At 41.3% G+C, this 17,442-nt stretch overlaps 2 protein-coding genes across 2 annotated transcripts; one reads left to right on the top strand and one right to left on the bottom strand.

Moving 5' to 3' along the window:
* Window positions 1–14,264: 14,264 nt before the first annotated feature.
* On the top strand, window positions 14,265–16,176 carry LOC107194733 (beclin-1-like protein). Its single transcript, XM_015584406.1, has 5 exons — window positions 14,265–14,483; window positions 14,764–14,924; window positions 14,984–15,396; window positions 15,471–15,959; window positions 16,042–16,176. The coding sequence occupies exons 1-5, from the start codon at window positions 14,372–14,374 to the stop codon at window positions 16,157–16,159; spliced, it is 1,293 nt and encodes a 430-aa protein (XP_015439892.1). The 5' UTR covers window positions 14,265–14,371; the 3' UTR covers window positions 16,160–16,176.
* Window positions 16,177–16,194: 18 nt separating this feature from the next.
* Window positions 16,195–17,316, bottom strand: LOC107194732 (uridine diphosphate glucose pyrophosphatase-like). The gene is made up of 3 exons (XM_015584405.1): window positions 16,798–17,316; window positions 16,661–16,734; window positions 16,195–16,490 (listed from the first exon to the last, which is right to left on the bottom strand). The coding sequence occupies exons 1-3, from the start codon at window positions 17,238–17,240 to the stop codon at window positions 16,333–16,335; spliced, it is 675 nt and encodes a 224-aa protein (XP_015439891.1). The 5' UTR covers window positions 17,241–17,316; the 3' UTR covers window positions 16,195–16,332.
* Window positions 17,317–17,442: the final 126 nt, after the last annotated feature.

Raw genomic sequence — 17,442 nt, 5'->3', positions numbered from 1 at the left:
AACTCTCAACTAATACTGTCGTGAAAAATTTGTTCATTAAAGTAGAAATCCCTCACATTCCTTATGTCACCAATCATTGGTTAGATCACCTTCATCTTTCTTTAACTAACTCTCAACTAACACTGTCGTGAAAAAATTTGTTCATTAAAGTAGAAATCCCTCACATTCCTTATGTCACCAACCTTTGCTTACGTCACCTTCATCTTTCTTTAACTAATTCTCGACTAACCTTATCGCTGAAAAATTGTTTATTAAATTAGAAATCCCTCACACTTATGTCATCAATCTTTGGTTACATCACCTTTATATTACTTCAATTGCCAACTAACCTTGCCGCTAAAAATTTGTTTATTAAATTAGAAAGCACTCTTTTTTTCTACACAATCTAATCTTCCTTTCTGTCACCACCTTGCACGTCAAAATTTCAAACTCTCGAAAAATCGATGCTTTGCGAATCGAATCGTTTCCAGAAACCGGCTACGCCGACGAACGCCACCCTGGGTCGTTTAATAAGTGTCATACGCGCTCGTCCGAGGATATTTTCCGTTTATGCAAATACACAAGGCGGCGGCGAGACGGGGCTATCGCGCAATTAGAGTCGCAGCTGCAACCGCGCGCTCGCGCGAACGAGCGTCGTCCTTTGCCGTGGAGGCGTTCCGTAACCGAACACGATATCGCGGCAGGGCCGTTTCGCTCGTCGACCTTAAACGAGGATATTTTGCTCCCTCGAACGCACTTCGACTAATGTGTTAAATGGTATGCGCAGCGGCGTTTATACGAGCGAGCTTTATTTTCGCCCGCGACAGAGGACGGCTGGGACACCGGCAAGATTTAGGGACAATTAAACCGCCCCGCGAACGCTCGACGGGGTGTGAGAAAGCTCGAGAAAAAGCTCGACCCGTGACCTCGACAATCCTCGCCGAATGACGTAGGTTCGCCAAAACTGAATGAACAAAATGCTTTTCGTTTGTAACCCCTTTTTGGAAGTACTTTTTGCTTTCTATATTATTATTCAGACATTTACACCTGATTTGTTCAGTGCTCGAGTTATTGCTGTTAGTACTAGTTTGCTACTGTTGTATCGCTTATTTTCTGCAATTAACTAGAAAATCATTTTAAGGAAACCGAGCTTGAATGCTTTGATCGCTATGGGTAATTTTTGTGCGAATATTATATTGAAGTGACTGTTCTCACGTGGGAAGCTTTGGAACGTTACTTACAGGATGTAAGGGATAAAAAGTACAGATAACGACTAATAACTGAAAAACTGTAAATTTTTAGTTGCGTCATTGTTGCGGCAAAAAACGTTCGTCGTATACCACTCTATATGTATTATATCCCAACGTTCTATTCGATAGAATGTTCTTACTTTCTCGATTAGATATTATAAATACACAAAGCAAAGAAAATATTGCAAATAACACATTCTGCTTTTATCAAATAAAGTACGGTGACTCAAAAATCGGTTAGTCACACTACCGCTCATAAATATTAGAACAGCTGGCTTGTATGAAGATAATGTGGTGTTTCGTAAAAAATTATGTATCTTAAACCACGCCTGTTACTTCAGAGTAGCACAAGCGTTGTTCATTGAGCTTTAATATCCCTCCAAATACATAATATTTAGTTCAAACATTTAGCAATTTCGTACCACCTACACCCCCGTTGATAAATACTACGACACTTAACGAATATATAGTACAATAATCAAGCATTACCAGTTTCTTAAAAGTCTGCAATAAATATTGTCTGGGAGATTGTAAAGCTCGACAAATAAGACTAACAGTGATACAAACTAATAAATGTGACCCTAAATATATAATTTCTATGAAACATCGCTGTTTTTGCATACAGATCAGGTGTCCTAATACTTATAAACAGTAGTATACCTTGTTACATTTACTGCATACACCATAAGTGTCCTAACACTTATAAGTAGAAATGATATATGACGCCTGATAGCGAACGTGTTAAATAGTCTCAACGTTGTAAATCAAATTCACCGTCGAGGGTTCATTCCTCGATCGTCACACTTCACAAGAATTACAGATAACTAAAACAAGGGTTAATAACCCTAGCAACCTTCTCAATACTACATTGTACTACACCTCATGTTTCTGTCTCCTCCCTAAAAAGAATCCCCGGCTCGTTCTCCAATTTTATGCTTCGTTAGCGGACGTTACACGGCGGATCGGTTTTCGCGGTGAAACTGATACCGCGTCGGCCCGGTGGCGGGTGTCGTTGGACGGAATAAAAAATCCGTGGGGAAGAAATCGGGGGATCTCGATCGATATACCAATAATTTTCTGGTAATCGCGGTAACCTATCGGCCCCAAGTCCCGGACCTAGGAGCCGCCGTGTGGCTCTTTATGCGGACACCCTCTTGTGCTCATTTGCGCCAGGCAGCACCGTCCGCCAGTGTGCCTACCGCGGGCTCCTTCGTATCTCCGTATTATTATGATAAAATATTTTTTCAGTCATAAATACACGTCCGGGACGCGAGAGACCCCCGTCGCGCTGGCCCACCCGACGCACATACCGCGTTCCGCCGCGATAAACGCTAGTTCGTATATACCTTACGGTCGCGCGTGTATCCACTCTCGCGGCGGCAATTATGGACGCCCTTCCAACCGATGATATCCGCGTATATTTTCAGGGGAATCGGGTAAAACGGTCGGGGGAGCGTCGTTGCCACTCGTGGGGAAAGTTGTTCGAAATATTTTTCAGCGATCGTCCGTCTAGACGAACGGATAATCCTTCATTAACGATAGAACCATCGATGATGAACGTTAGGGTAAGCACGTACAAGTGAATGGACGTTCTACGTATATGGAAAAGAGTAAATTATTTTGCTAAATAGGCAAATGATTAAGTATTGATTTTTTTTGCAATTCCTTTTTTGGTATTCAAACAATTTTCGCGGCGTTGGTTAGAAATAATTGTGTTAATGTTCATTTACTGGTGAAGTCTGTATTTTTCCTTTTATTTTAATTAATCATATATTTCCGATTTTTGAAATTGAAATTGTATACGTTATAAAATGGTGTAGATATTAAAAAAATGTAATTTTCATGTGCCAAATTTTTCATTCTCCTCTCTTAAAAAATACATTTTATTCTCCTGTACCATCGTCTTATTTGTTATTAAAATTCTTAATAAAGGACCGCCCAAGCAATAATCAGCGACAATCAACTAAATCCATATTAATTTCGTGTGATACGTGTCATAGAAATGCGAACTGATCGTCCGAAAACGCACTCAGTATAACCGTACACGTAACAGCACATTATAAAATGCAAATACTTATCACTGACGTTTCCCTACGAATGAATCATCAATTGCATTCATCAAAAGTAAAGATTGGCTCTACTTTGTTCACTGGTCACTTTGGATGATCACTTCGAATGAAACACGTACGAAAACAATGTTTTCGATGAATCATCCGCGATGATCATCCAAAGTGAAAACGTGTAAATTCGTCTCAAAGATTATTTGTATCTGCATTTCATCCAAAATGAACATTCAAAGTGACCAGTAAACAAAGTAAAGCCAGTCACCCTACCTTTCGATGAATTAAATTGAACAGCGTACGAATCATCTCCGATGAACATACAATATAAAACTGTAAATTCGCTTTCAGCGTCACGTTTCACGCTTTCATCGTGAGCGCAGTAAAATTCCATTTGTTCGAACCCGACCGAATGAGACTCTCCTGTAACTCGCTGGCTCGATTAGCTGATATTGCGCGACGAAATGATTTACTGTCCTCCAACGGAGAGTTTACCGACACACCGATAAGAACGTTCATTGTAAAGATAAAACGTTCTTACGGGCGGGATCTCGTTAACTCGCCAATTTATCGTATTCTGGTCGCTGCATGCATTCCATGCCGTCAAGGTTCTCGCGAGATTCTTTTCGGGTATTATGCTCGGTAGACACTCAGATACGGGAGTATTTTGACGAAGAAACCTCTACTAACGTCGCCGCCTATCACGATCCATTGGCACGTGGTGCATTAGTACGTTTTTTTAGTGGGTTTCACATTTTTCATATTTTCGAGTTATCGCCATTTTGAATCCGAATAAAAAGAAAAATTTAACAAAAAAAAAACCTTTTGTACTTTGAACTATTCTTGAACTATTTTTGTACATATATTTCTTTGTAGAGGTACACAAATGGTCCAATATAGGCAACTCTCCCCTACCAGGTTGTAAGCAAAATGGACCAATCACGAGCTACCCGCAAAGTTTGCGATTAAATCGATTTCTTTCCCACACTGTTACCTGAGAATCTGTCTTACTAAATATCTACTTAAATAAATGACTTATTTTTCGATTTTGTCACTTCTAATTCAATTGCAAGTATCGATACCGATAATATCGATACAATTTAAATGTATCGCCATCGCTAAAGGTCGTATCTCGTGCCATTATTCCTCTGGACGGACAAAGAGCCAGAAAGGGAGAGAGAAAGAGAGATCATCGAACGTGTACGGACGGAACGTGGCTCCTGCGTGGCCGAGTTTATTTAACCAAAGGGTTTACATCAGACGATCGAATCCGTGGCACGGTTGGCCCGAGCCCGGGCTGGCCAAACATCTCGGCGACTCGTGTTTACACCGTGTGTATTTATGGGCCACGATCCGCCCACGAGGAGCACCGGTCGCGTTTTTGGAATTCGGAGCATCCCCGCCGTGAGTAGATCGAGCAGGATTTCTCTGTCTTTCTCGTTTCACTTCTGACCCCCGCTGGTGATCTCGTCCAGTGCCACAGGGATCTCTACCCAGCTTCCAGAAACCCTGTGAACCCTGAAATCCGATGCCCTCGAGCCGAGAAAACCGTCCACACACGGCCAGGAACCCTCTTTCTCAGGCTGCATTACGCGACAGGTGCTCGAGACCGTGAGCAAATTAATGCTGGAATTACATTCATACGGGCATCGAATCGATCGTTGATCGAACCTCTTCTTATCTCTGAATTGGGCTTAATAACAGAGCATATATACTGGTTCTCATTATCACTCATTCATTACAGTCATGTACGTTTCTTTCCATCATTGTTATCGGTTTTCATCTACATACTCTCTTTTTATTGTGGACCGTGTAATTACGTACAATAAAGTCACCCTGTTAACGTTAAATTATTGAATTTTCTGAACACCATAGCTCGCGAATAGTGAAAGTACCTGTGACATTGAAGTTCCCCTACACACTCCCAGTACTGTTATTTCATTTATTACATTCCACAGAATTTTTCTTACGGTCTATTAGTATGACTACCAATCTCAGCGCGTTAATTCTGAAAAAATAAAGAACCATCCATTCCGATTGAATCCCAAAACAAATCGGTTAATCCTCCATGTGTAATCGCCGTTTCGTCGGGGCAATAGATCGTACGGATAATTTTTCCGTGTTTAATCCCTGTATATTTACAACGCGGCCAGACCAGTTAATTGCCATTGACACGCCAGCGAAACACGTTCGGTTACGACGACTACATAATTTCCCATCCACTCTCCGGAACACCGTGGCGCGGCTGTACCGAGCAACACGCGAATATGCCACCGTGGTGTTTGTACAGTCGAAACGTAAAATATACAGATCGAGATTCGGTATGTGATTTGTTTTCCTTGCCCGTTTAGAAAATTTCAGCCGTCTAGGTTCGGGCTAGGCGAGCGAAAATAAACATTCTTCTTTTTTTTTTTTTTTTTTTTTCCACCGAGGCTTTTTCCGACCGCGGCGTAGAGGTACAACATCGGCCGCGTGCAACGGGCGCCGTCGATGTACACGTCAAACAGCTCGGAAATAGGAACGCTAACGCATCCATCTTCGAACTATTATTTCCTACATAACTCATCTGTTTTCCCCATCAGGCAAATTGCCGTCCGGACCCCTCCCTCGCCGACACCGTGTACGCGACCAGGGAAACCGTGAGCCCCCCACCCCTCTCTCTCTCTCTCTGTCTGTATTCTCTCTATTCTGTCAAAGCCCCGCGCGTTTTTACACGGATGACTTACGATTCGAAAAAACCTGCTCGAAATTCCGCGTGATTCATGAAAAAGCTTCGATACGCGCGTGTATACAACATGGTTTTTTCACGGACGATGCAATGATATTCGTGGATCTAGATGAAGGGTCTTTCAGGGTGGAACAGAGTTCAATATATGCACAGGAGGACCAATTTTATTTCTAAGAATTCTTTGGTCCATTTCGTTCAAAGAATTGTTCTTTTGGCACACTTTCTTTGAAAATTGCATTTCGATGTAAGAATCGTTCTTTAGTCCATTTTCAGTCAAAATTCCATTTCGATCTGAGAATCGTCCTTTGGTCCATTTTCTGTCGAAATTTCATTTCAATCCAAGAATCGTTCTTTCGGTACACTTTCTCTGAAAATTCTATTTTAATCCAAGAATCATTACTCCATTTTCTGTCAAAATTCCATTTCGATCTAAGAATCGTTCTTTCAGTGCGCTTTCCTTCAAAATTTAATATCGATCTAAGAATCATCCTTTGGTCCCTTTCTCGTCAAAATTCATTTCGATCTACGAATCGTCCTTCGGTGCATTTCTTCTCCAAATTTCATTTCGATCGATATCAAAAAATCGTTTCTTCAGACCACTCTGTTGCGATCTAAAGATAGGCTCGATGGTTTCATTTAGCTTTCCAGAAGGTAGAGGCCTCAGGCGACAAAGGTATCCCGATTTCCCAATAGGATCACGGTATGTATCAGGTCCGATTGATTTGTGTAAGCATAACAAACGAATTCCGATTCTACCAAGACCACCGTACGCACCACTTACGAACGTTCACGCGGTATAATAATTGCGGCGGTGCCTAGGTCCGCGCAATTATCCCCCGACTCTCTTTCGCCGCGCGCCAGCAAGATCTATGGGACAGTTGACGCGTTCACGAAGGCGAAATACAATTGCGCCGAAGGGGGCCCGCGGAGCCGGCAATTACACGCGATTCGCGTAATCGTAAAACGAAACAAGCCTAAGCACGGCTTAGCTGTTATTTCCCGCAGAAATGTTCCGCGGTCGGGACGACGCGCCGTAAATCAGCAGCGACCGAGCCATACAGAGAAGGGGAAACTCGGCTGCGAGGAGACTGCATCCTAATAATTGCGCGTGTGTCCGTCTCGGGGTGTAGATAATTCATCCTGGAAGCCAGGGTGCTTCCTTTCGTTCTGCGGTTTCTTATTAGCGGAACCTAGAGTTCCACGGAAATATACGGCCAGAAAGTTTCACGAGGGGAACGAGGAATACATTCTGGAACCGAAAGATAGGTAGGTGTGATAAGGCGCTATGGTAAAAGGATTCAATGGGGAGAAAAAAAGAAGGCAACACTTTCAGCCTGGAATAGTTTTAACCCATATAATGTAGACAGAAGTACCGTTCAGGAATTAATATTTATTCGTTCAGACTCGGTGAAGTTTTGTAGATTGATCCCGAGAAGTGGAATGGTACTAATAGTATGCAATGAATTATTCTGTGGTGTTCCGTAGACTTATCGTGAATCTAAAGCAGGTTGAGGATCGGGCCAAGGTACGCTACGGGCCAAAATATTAATATGAATATTCAACCGGAAAAATATTAACGCTCTACAATTCTTCTGTGTACCATCTACAAATACCTTGGAGAATTATGAATTTTACAGGTATTTACTCAAACGAACACATTTTTCTATAAATATAGGTAATTAGACACATTTTATTGTAATGTTTCGTTTCGCATAAAAAAATGTTGGAAGTATTATACATTTCGTTACTTTTTGTGTCAGAATTTATAATTTGCATTGTAGTATCGGCTCAAGGTATTTGCGGCGAAGACCGTGGAACCGACAATTTGGTTTTTGGGTACTAACAGGGTTAATTTACAAAGATTCGATAAAAGTAATGTGGGAAAACTCATTGGAAATAATTTGTATGTGTTCATTCATAGTGTATTTCGAAGCACGAACAAAGTTCGGACAATAATTCAAGCCAACATCCAAGTTTCCTTGCTCCAACTGACACACTCAACCGTTCCTCGGTACCAGCTTCTACTCCAAGCGCAAAACAACCCCTATCAACAACCCCAACTCGGAGAACACTCGGACCAACTCCAGAGTACCCAAAAGTGTTCAAGGCCAAGCCACCAGGCTCGGCGTTACGTCACCGGTCACACACAGGTGCGCGACCCCGATCGTTCACGAACAAGTCGACCGAAGCGGAAGGTGGAACGGTCGGGGGCGGAGGGGGCGCGGCAGCGACGGCCCAGAAGCGTAACCGCAAGAAGGAACAAGGACCAGAAAGGACGCGGCGCGGCAAGGGCGAAGAAACAAAGAAGAGCAGGAAAAAAGAAACGAAAGACGACAAGGAGGACGAACAAGAAGCCGTGGACGTCGCAGCGATGAAGAAGAAGGCGAGCAAGAGCGGAAGAGGAGCGAGTATGTGTGTGTGTGTGTGTATGTCCCCGAGAGCGTAAAGAGAGAAAGACTACGCGGTGGCGGCGCTCCGCCCCAGGTACACGAGCAACATGGCCGCTGAGGGACGGATTGGCGGAGGCCAGCCACGATGCCGACGTCGTCGTGACGCCCGCGCTTCACTCAGCTCGCCTCAAACTCGCCGGACTTCGCTCCCATCGGCCCCTACGGCACTCCTCCGCTTGAAACGGTTGCCGCCTACCCTATAGTTCCCCCCACCCCTCTATCTAGATTCCCTCCCACTCCGTTTTATTCCCCTCTCCGTCACCCACTGGAACTCCTTTCCACTACTCACTCTCTCTCTTTCCTTCCGTCTTATACACTGTCCTTTTCTCCACCATGTTTCGTTAAATGCTCGCGTCTCGCTCCAACACGCGTGCTCCTTCGTTAGGCAGCCAATCCTACTCCCCCGGATCACCCACGCGCTACGACACGACCACGCTGGTTCGTACACGCATTCCGCATATACACACGCGACCAGTCGATCGCCAGGCCGGGGCTCTCGACCAGTGTGACACGGGTAAAGCGCGTAGGAAGTTTCGCTGGCGACAAGGTTGCGGTACCATCCCGGCAAGGACGTTGCCGCCAATTTTTCCGAACGATTCCCCAGCGGTTTACTCCCTTGGACTGGACTCACCAAGAACGCGAAGGACGACAAATTGAAAGATACCTGGGGTTATATTGCGCCTGATAACGCGACTGGTGTTGCGCGACATTTCATCGCGAGCACGCTGAAGGTGGTGTCTAGGTATAATTCGAAAAAATATCGAAATCGAGTAGAGTAACTTGAATAGCAAAATAATTTGTATTCATGGGCGTAGCCAGGGGAGGCGGAGGGCATTTGCCCCACCCCCTAGTGGAAAAAACGTGACTTCTGCACTATCCTAGAGGAAAAAATTGCATTTTGTCCCCTCCCCCCTATTATACTAACTCATTTTTTCTCTATAAAAATAAATCTAAGATCCATTTAAAATAATACATATTACGAAATTTACCTTGGATCAACTTTGCCCCCCTGACTCATAACCTGGGTACGCCCATATTTGCCCTATTCAGCGTTTGCAACTTCTACGATGTGTCAGATTCCAATGTACGAACTATTTCGTAATTCATCGAGCAGTTTAACAAGATTCAAGTCAAACTTTATACAGTACGATTATTGGGTAACAGAGTACTGGGTTCGGTTAAAAACAAACCAGTTTGACACGGTTTGAATTTAAAATGTACACGAGTATTTCGAGTATACTTGGACGGCTCTAGAAGGCGCGTCGTCCGACTGGTCGTCGATTTCAGAGATATACAAATGATAATTGCCACGGCGGCCCGCATCGAGGGAAGTCGCGAAAGAGGATCTGATGTCCGGTATCGATGTTAACGATCGTTCCTTCGGGAGATAGCGGTAATTGCGTTCCTCGCGTAATTGGTTATTCCTCCGTTCGTTTTTAGTCCGAGAATGGCAGAGGCCTGGCATGCAAAACAGCGGCATGCAAATGCTCTCTCGCGCGCGCGCGCGCGCGCTGGACGTTATCGATATGCGCATTTATTCGATTGTATTATGTAACTTCATTTATTTTCGCGATGGCTCGTGACGCGCGCGGCGAACGCGATTCTAACGAAGCTTCAACACGCGCGCAAACGTTGACGCATGGCCGACCGATGCGTATCGGTTGTTGCATAGTAATAAGGGGATTATCGGGGAAAACCTATTTACCGCGAGTCGTTCCGGTTTTTCGTGAAAACGACACTCGGTAATCGCGCAATGGGAACCTCTTCTTGCACAAACGATTTGAATTTTGAAGAATATGTGTATATAGGTTAAGGGGCTATGCTAGTGTGACGGCCATATAATAAGGCAAATTTTAGGAATTTTTTAAAGAAAGCTATTGAACTTATCAATTTCAATAATATATATATTTACTAAATAATATTTGTAAAGTATGCTATATTTTTATGAAGTAAAAACAATGTATTTTTTAAAAGTTACAATTCGTTTGTGAGAGCGTCTTAACGAAATTTCCTTTCCACGGCGGCCATAGTATAGACTCTTGTGGTTGTGTGAAATAACAAAAAAAACAAATATTTTCGTAATTTGTAATTGGAATGATTAAAAATTTTGAAAAGTAAAGAAATGGCGCCTTGCCAAGCAAAAAGTTAAATAAAAATTATAATACATCGAAAAACTCGTGGTACGGGCTAGAGTGACACATCTGACGAACAGATATGCCAAGTTTGAACTAAATCGGTCAATTAGTTTTTAAGTTATCATGGCCGCCGATTAGAAATCACGAGAAAAACGCGATCGAATTTTCAAGTACTGTTTTAGAGCATAAAAAGAGAAATGTTTCATACTTACAGCTAATCACCTATTCTTCAAAAAATTGTTGCAAATTGCAAAAAGGAAAAATCCGATTTTCTGAAACCGTCACATTAGCATAGACCCTCGATATACTCGAACAGCAGATAAGGGAATATAGTTCATTAAATTTATCGACGTTGTACACCGAACACGGCTACGATATATAGGTTACAGACTCCTGTAACCTTCGGTTTACCTATTACACGGAACGTGTACGATGGTTAGAGAGGACCGATGCAACCGAAATGATTGACACAGCTGAGTTAGCGATTCGTCGCGGCGCTCAGGCGATCGCAATGGAAGCGGGAACTAATGGAACGGTTTCATAATAATTCATAGTAAGCATCGTAAGAAGAAGGGAACAGAGAGTGCTATTAGAGATGCGCCGTTTACGGTTCACGAAAGATGCACGAAAGTTTTACTGTAATTGCGTCTAGGAAACGCCGATTGTTACGACGTTGGTTAATGGACCGGAATGATAAATGTCTGTGAAACTTAAATTATATTAGAGGGACAAAGAACGGAACAGAGAAGCTACCTGTTGATTCCCCGGTTACTCTTCCCGATATTTACGCGTGTACAGGAAAATATTAAGTGACATCTCCGGAGAGACGCTGGCATACAGTTGGTCACAAAAGTAGCTTGGTGATTTCAGACTTCGATGACTTTATTTATACGCGTCTGGTCTATATTATATTTACCAATAGATTGCTACACCTGTTTTGCAATGATAGGTGAAAATATCTCATAGATCATTATTAAGTCTACATCTGATATATTAACTGAGAGTGCTGTAAAAGTTTCTGTACTTCAACATAAATTGTATACCTAAGAGGAGATATTCTAAACAGTTTCCTGTTTGTTTGTACATACGTTTGAGTACCCGTAGAAACTTAATATCTCAAGATAGTATTTTATAATCCTATTCGTATCAGACGTGAATGATAATCAAATAAAATGATTATGCCAGTGACAACTTCGTTTAACTAACGATTTTCAAATAAAGTATAAAGTTTATACTGTAAACCGTGCGATATAAAATATGGACTTGCAGAATGTAAAAATGACTGTCTAAGTAAGTCGTACGACTGTTGATGGTTATGGTGGCCAGTCGCTTTTGTGACCACCTGTAACTCGCAGCGCATTAAAGGCACTAGAGTGTACGAGACATGACACGGTCTCGTATCGTTTTTCGCAATCAAACAGTAATCTGATTGAGTGAACATACCTCGTCGGAAATCGAGACTTCTCGTTTGATATATGACAGTCGGAAATCTTTCCCGGTGGATTCTGAGGCTGCGCTGAAAATACGAAGCAATGAATCATGATAAGAGATCGCAGTTGAAAAATGAGGCAAGACGAATGGTTAATTTAATTACTTGTTGTAAGTCACGTGTAACCGAGATTGAATTATGATTCACAGGAGGATTAAACCGCGAAAATGAGACGAGATTTTACTTAAATACGCAACGGACGATGAACTTGAAAATATGAAGTTGTAACTGATGCAAGGTGGCAGCACCTGACGGATAAGTAGATTCTGCCCTCTATACGAAATCATCGGAACCACTTTGTTATATTAGAAATCAAAATTATCAATAAAATTATTATAAATTTTATAATGTCTTTGATTGAAAGGATGGGTGGAAATTCAATTTATTAAAATTTCTATTGATTCTTGATGGATTATTAAAACCTATTACATAGATGGAGAAAGAATAAATGAAGGAAGGAGTCTTTGGAGCCCCCGAAACATGTTAGGTCTATTCTATACCTCATCTGTGATAATACCACAGACCAGATATAAGAATAGACCTAACATGCAATGTAATTTTTTGTCGCATGCTTCGAGAACGTCAGAAGCCTCCTTACCATTTTAGTGTTAATACCCGACGTTATCGATAAAGCATGAATTCTGAGTATTATTAGCACAAATGAAGTGTTATATATTGCGTGTATCTATATGATTTGACGGGAATAAAAATATCCGACGGTTCAGTTTAAGATTAAGGGATAAATATGACAGTAATGAAACATGAAACGGAAAAGTATATATTTTTTCACTTAACTACAGACCATTGAATATTACAAAACAGATCAGGAGCAATTTTTTGCTACCATGATCTGGTTGTAAAAAGACCATTTCTTATCTATTTTTCAGATAACTAATTTTTGCTTTATTTGCGAATATCTCATTAAATATAAACGGTGCGATGGGAGCAATTTCATATACGGAAAGAGCAAATCTTGAGCAATTTTTTGAGATATAAATCGTTAAGATACGTTAACATACGACGCCAACTATTCTCCGGTGGCGCCAGAGACCCCGTGTGATGAGATCGTGGGGTCATAGAACCCGCGGAGGAGACGTCGGAGACGGCGTGTGGTGAGTACGTGGGGTCATAGAACCCCCTGTGGAGGCGCCACGGACCTCGTGTGGTGAGATCGTGGGGTCATAGAACCCCCGGTGGAGGCGCCAGAGGTGTCGTGTGTTGAGGGCGTGAGTTCACAGAACCCCCGTAGGTGGCGCCAGAGACCCCGTGTGGTGGATCTGGGGTCATAGAACCCCCGGTGGAGGCGCCAGAGTCCCCGTCTGGCGACATCGTGGGATCATAGAACCCCCTGTGTAGGCGCCAGGGACCTCGTGTGTGTGAGATGTACCCTCCCGAGCAAAGTTATTGAGATATCTGACTATTGATTATTATAAAACAGATCAGGAGCAATTTTTTGGTACCATAATATTTGTATAAAAAAGTCATTTACTACCTATTTTGTTAACACCAAATTGTTACTTTTTCTTTTGCGAATATCTCATTAACTATTAACGGTGCTGGGGGAGCAATTTCAGATTCGGATGGAGCAAATTGGGAGAATTTTTTGAGATATAAATCGTTAAGATACGTTAACATTCGGCTCCAACTATTTTCCGGTTATAAGATGATAGGTCTATTCTATACCTAGTCGATGATAATACCACATGCTTAATCGTGTCTTATCGGATACTGACATTAAAATGGTGATGGCTGATGGGATTTTTAGACCGAAGGATAGTTGGCGCGGAATATTAGGAACAATTATAGATAATTGGGAATAATTTTAGATTCCGAGGGAGCAAATTCGGAGCAATTTTTTAAGATGTAATTTGTTAAGAAACACTATTATTCGGCGCCAACTATTTTTCGGTGGTGTCTAGACTAGTCATGAATCATATACAAATTATTTAAGACAAAGAGTTTTAACAATGAACCGATTGAGCATGAATTACGTTGCATAATTTTGAAATTTATCATTTTCCTGTATAGAGGGCACTCAAATCACTAACTTCATGGTGTCGGTTATACAGATTCCATACATAAAAATCTTCATAAAATAAGTTCATATTCTATCCTATTTCAACTCTATGGTGGTCGCTGTGATACCAACACCGTCTTGTGGGAGATACAGGAAGTTAAATCAGCTGACCCTGTCTTCCAAGTGTCAAATGCGTATTTATAAATAACGTAGGGTACAAGTGCATCGCGAGTTGAGTTACTTTTTAGTAACGAAACGTCAAAATGGTAGATATGAAAAGTAATGTGAGCTTTGCATGCCAGCGATGTCTGCAGCCGCTCAGACTAGACCCAAGTTTCTATCATCTCGGGGAGCACACGTTAGCAGAACTTTCACGTAGGTAATTTCAATTTCGAACTATATGATTTTGTAAGCAGTTTTTCATTTTATTCGACTTTCTCTCTGGTCTTTGAATACATCCACTGATTACAACATACTCTACGAACATCAGTTGATGTATATACAATGGCATTACTTTGTTCTTGTAATTTCTGCAAATGTTTTATTTTTAGTACCATAAAATCATACCACTAATTAAACACAATTTACTGATTTGATAACCTCTATCAAGAGGTTACAGGAACATTTATGAAAATAACATGTATAATTTTAATAGTTCCCATACAACAACAAGTGGTAGGGGAAATAGAGCCTCAAAGTGGGAGTATGGAACATCTTGTTCCCCCATTTAGATTAACAGAATCTGCAAATGGAACTAATGGATTTATGTTAGTTGGTGATTCTGGGGAAACAGAAAGCCTCAGCCACCATTTGAAGGTATCTGAAATTTATTAAATTAGTTTTAGGAATAATAATATATTTTTCATTATTTCAAGGTGCGGGCTACATTGTTTGATATTCTCAGTAGTAGTAGTTCGGCTGATCATCCACTTTGTGATGAATGTACAGATAGTCTTTTGTTGTTAATGGATCAGCAATTGAGAATGACAGAAGGAGAATGGTCAGACTACAACGAATACTTAAAGAAACTAGAAATAGAGCAACAACAACATGGACACGAGGATATTGAAATGGAGACACTTACAAAAGAGCTTCAGGATGTTAAATCAGAGGAAGAAAGAATGATAAATGAATTAGAGGCACTAAAGAAGGAAGAAATTGCAACTAGAAATGCTATAGCTCAACAAGAAAGGGAAAGGGAAAGACTACAAAGTGAAGAAGAAAGGTATTGGAAGGAGTATTCCAAACATAAAAGAGATCTCATATTAGCTGAGGATGAGTATCGCAGGTAACTACAACAAAGTGTTTGCATTTGTTCCATCGTTTATAGTGTACTCCCATTAACATTGCCAATTTGTTTAGTCTGGAGTGCCAATTAGCCTATGCAGCTTCTCAGCTAGAAAGACTGAAGAAAACAAATGTTTTCAATGCTACATTTCATATTTGGCACTCAGGACATTTTGGAACTATAAATTCCTTCCGTTTAGGCAGATTGCCAAGTGCACCGGTTGACTGGAGTGAAATAAATGCTGCTTGGGGACAGACTACATTGTTGTTAACATCTTTGGCTCGTAAAATGAATCTCACATTCAAACGATTCCGTTTAGTGCCATTTGGTAATCATAGTTACATTGAAGCTTTAGACCAACACAGAGAACTTCCCTTGTATGGAAGTGGAGGATTTAAATTTCTGTGGGACACAAAGTTTGATGCAGCAATGGTTGCCTTCTTAGATTGCTTGCAACAATTTAAAGAACAGGTGGAAAAAGGGGATAGTGGATTCTGTCTGCCATACAGAATGGATCGTGGAAAAATAGAAGATTCTGCAACAGGCAACTCTTATTCCATCAAGTACTGTTATTTATATACATATATGACATAAATGCATTAATCAATTTTTTTTTAAATATCAATTCTGTATTTTTTATTTCAGAATCCAATTTAATTCGGAAGAACAGTGGACAAAGGCACTAAAGTTTCTTTTGACAAATTTAAAATGGGGTCTTGCATGGGTTAGTTCCCAGTTCACAAAAGATGAGGCTGAGCATTAACACGACATCAATTTATCTGAATTCATCCAGTCTTAACCATACACCTCTCTCACATTCACTTATGTACATATGTGTTCTTTGTAAATAAAATCAGTTAAATGATAAGCCTTTTATTTAGAGTTCAGATCAGTTATACTTATTTTGAACAACTTTTAAATAGATTTAAGTGTACGTTAAGAACAATGCTCAGGTTTGTTAAGGAGAAACCAGGTGAAACCATATAGAAAACTTGGGGGACTTTGTAACTCCTCAGAATCGATGTATTCTTTTACTTCAGGGATGCTCATATCCACCACTTCAATCAGTTCCCCTTCAGATGCAGCACCCCCTCCTTTAATTTGACAGTGTTTAAATCGAAGGATGAAAAACATGAGCTTTTGTTTCTAATTATTTTATTGAACACAACGAAATGATATGTGCCTACTATTCTTTCTACATGTATAAAATATGATTCTAACACAAAATTATATCTAATTAAATTATGTTTACAACTGAACTTACCAGGGTGAATGTGCATCTCATCTGTCACTTCTACATAAAAGAGTGTATTCTTGTAGACGGCAGTGGCAGTGTACCTATAATTAATGTTTCCTATGTTTAATTCATAACTCTCTAGCAAACTAATCTCATTGACATACCGAAAAGTATTGATAAATTTAAAAGTTTCTGCAGGTGCTTCGTATCCGCATTCCTCTCTGAGTTCGTCTCTCGCGATCTCGACAAGTGGCTGATCCTTATCTACGATACCGGCACAGAGCTCCAAGCTCAAACCCAACTTAGGCGGATACTTTTCCAAATCTACCGGTCCACATGCCTCTGGTAGAATCGTGTACAGGAAAGCTGGACGGAACTGTCTGACAAATACAAGTTTCTTCCTGCTCGTGTTGAAAATAATCACGCTCACGCCGTCGTGCACCTTCACCACGTCCCAATCCCTTCGTTCGCCATCTTGTTGATAATGCAGCCGAATGGGTCTGATCCACGGTGAGTCCGTTGGACATTCCATTATTTTCATATCCCGTACGTCAAGCATTTTCCGACGTACAATCTCATTCTGTTTCTCCTGCGCCTTGACATCCATTTCTTCTCTGGTATCAGACTGATTTCAAATTCACTGAACGATCGACTGGGACAACCATTTAAGGGGGGAGACTCCTTTGGGGCCAACTCCGAATCGATCGAAGCGCCGATGTAAACAACCGGACGCCAGCGAAAACACAAAATCGATATTTCGGACGGCTTGATAATGCGACATCTAGCGGCAATACCCACAAATAAATTCA

Source organism: Dufourea novaeangliae, unplaced genomic scaffold, assembly GCF_001272555.1.
Source record: "Dufourea novaeangliae isolate 0120121106 unplaced genomic scaffold, ASM127255v1 scaffold8, whole genome shotgun sequence".
In the NCBI taxonomy this organism is placed as follows: domain Eukaryota; kingdom Metazoa; phylum Arthropoda; class Insecta; order Hymenoptera; family Halictidae; genus Dufourea; species Dufourea novaeangliae.
This window is presented reverse-complemented; position numbering and strand designations above follow the sequence as displayed.

What these genes read in the sequence shown, in the direction of transcription:
- LOC107194732 (XM_015584405.1), bottom strand. Translation starts at nt 17,240, where the DNA reads ATGGATGTCAAGGCGCAGGAGAAACAGAATGAGATTGTACGTCGGAAA. An exon ending in AAATTTATCAATACTTTTCG is followed by an intron (nt 16,735 to 16,797) that starts GTATGTCAATGA and finishes CATTAATTATAG; the next exon opens with GTACACTGCCACTGCCGTCT. An exon ending in TGAGATGCACATTCACCCTG is followed by an intron (nt 16,491 to 16,660) that starts GTAAGTTCAGTT and finishes GTCAAATTAAAG; the next exon opens with GAGGGGGTGCTGCATCTGAA.
- LOC107194733 (XM_015584406.1), top strand. Translation starts at nt 14,372, where the DNA reads ATGGTAGATATGAAAAGTAATGTGAGCTTTGCATGCCAGCGATGTCTG. An exon ending in CACGTTAGCAGAACTTTCAC is followed by an intron (nt 14,484 to 14,763) that starts GTAGGTAATTTC and finishes TAATTTTAATAG; the next exon opens with TTCCCATACAACAACAAGTG. An exon ending in GCTGAGGATGAGTATCGCAG is followed by an intron (nt 15,397 to 15,470) that starts GTAACTACAACA and finishes CAATTTGTTTAG; the next exon opens with TCTGGAGTGCCAATTAGCCT.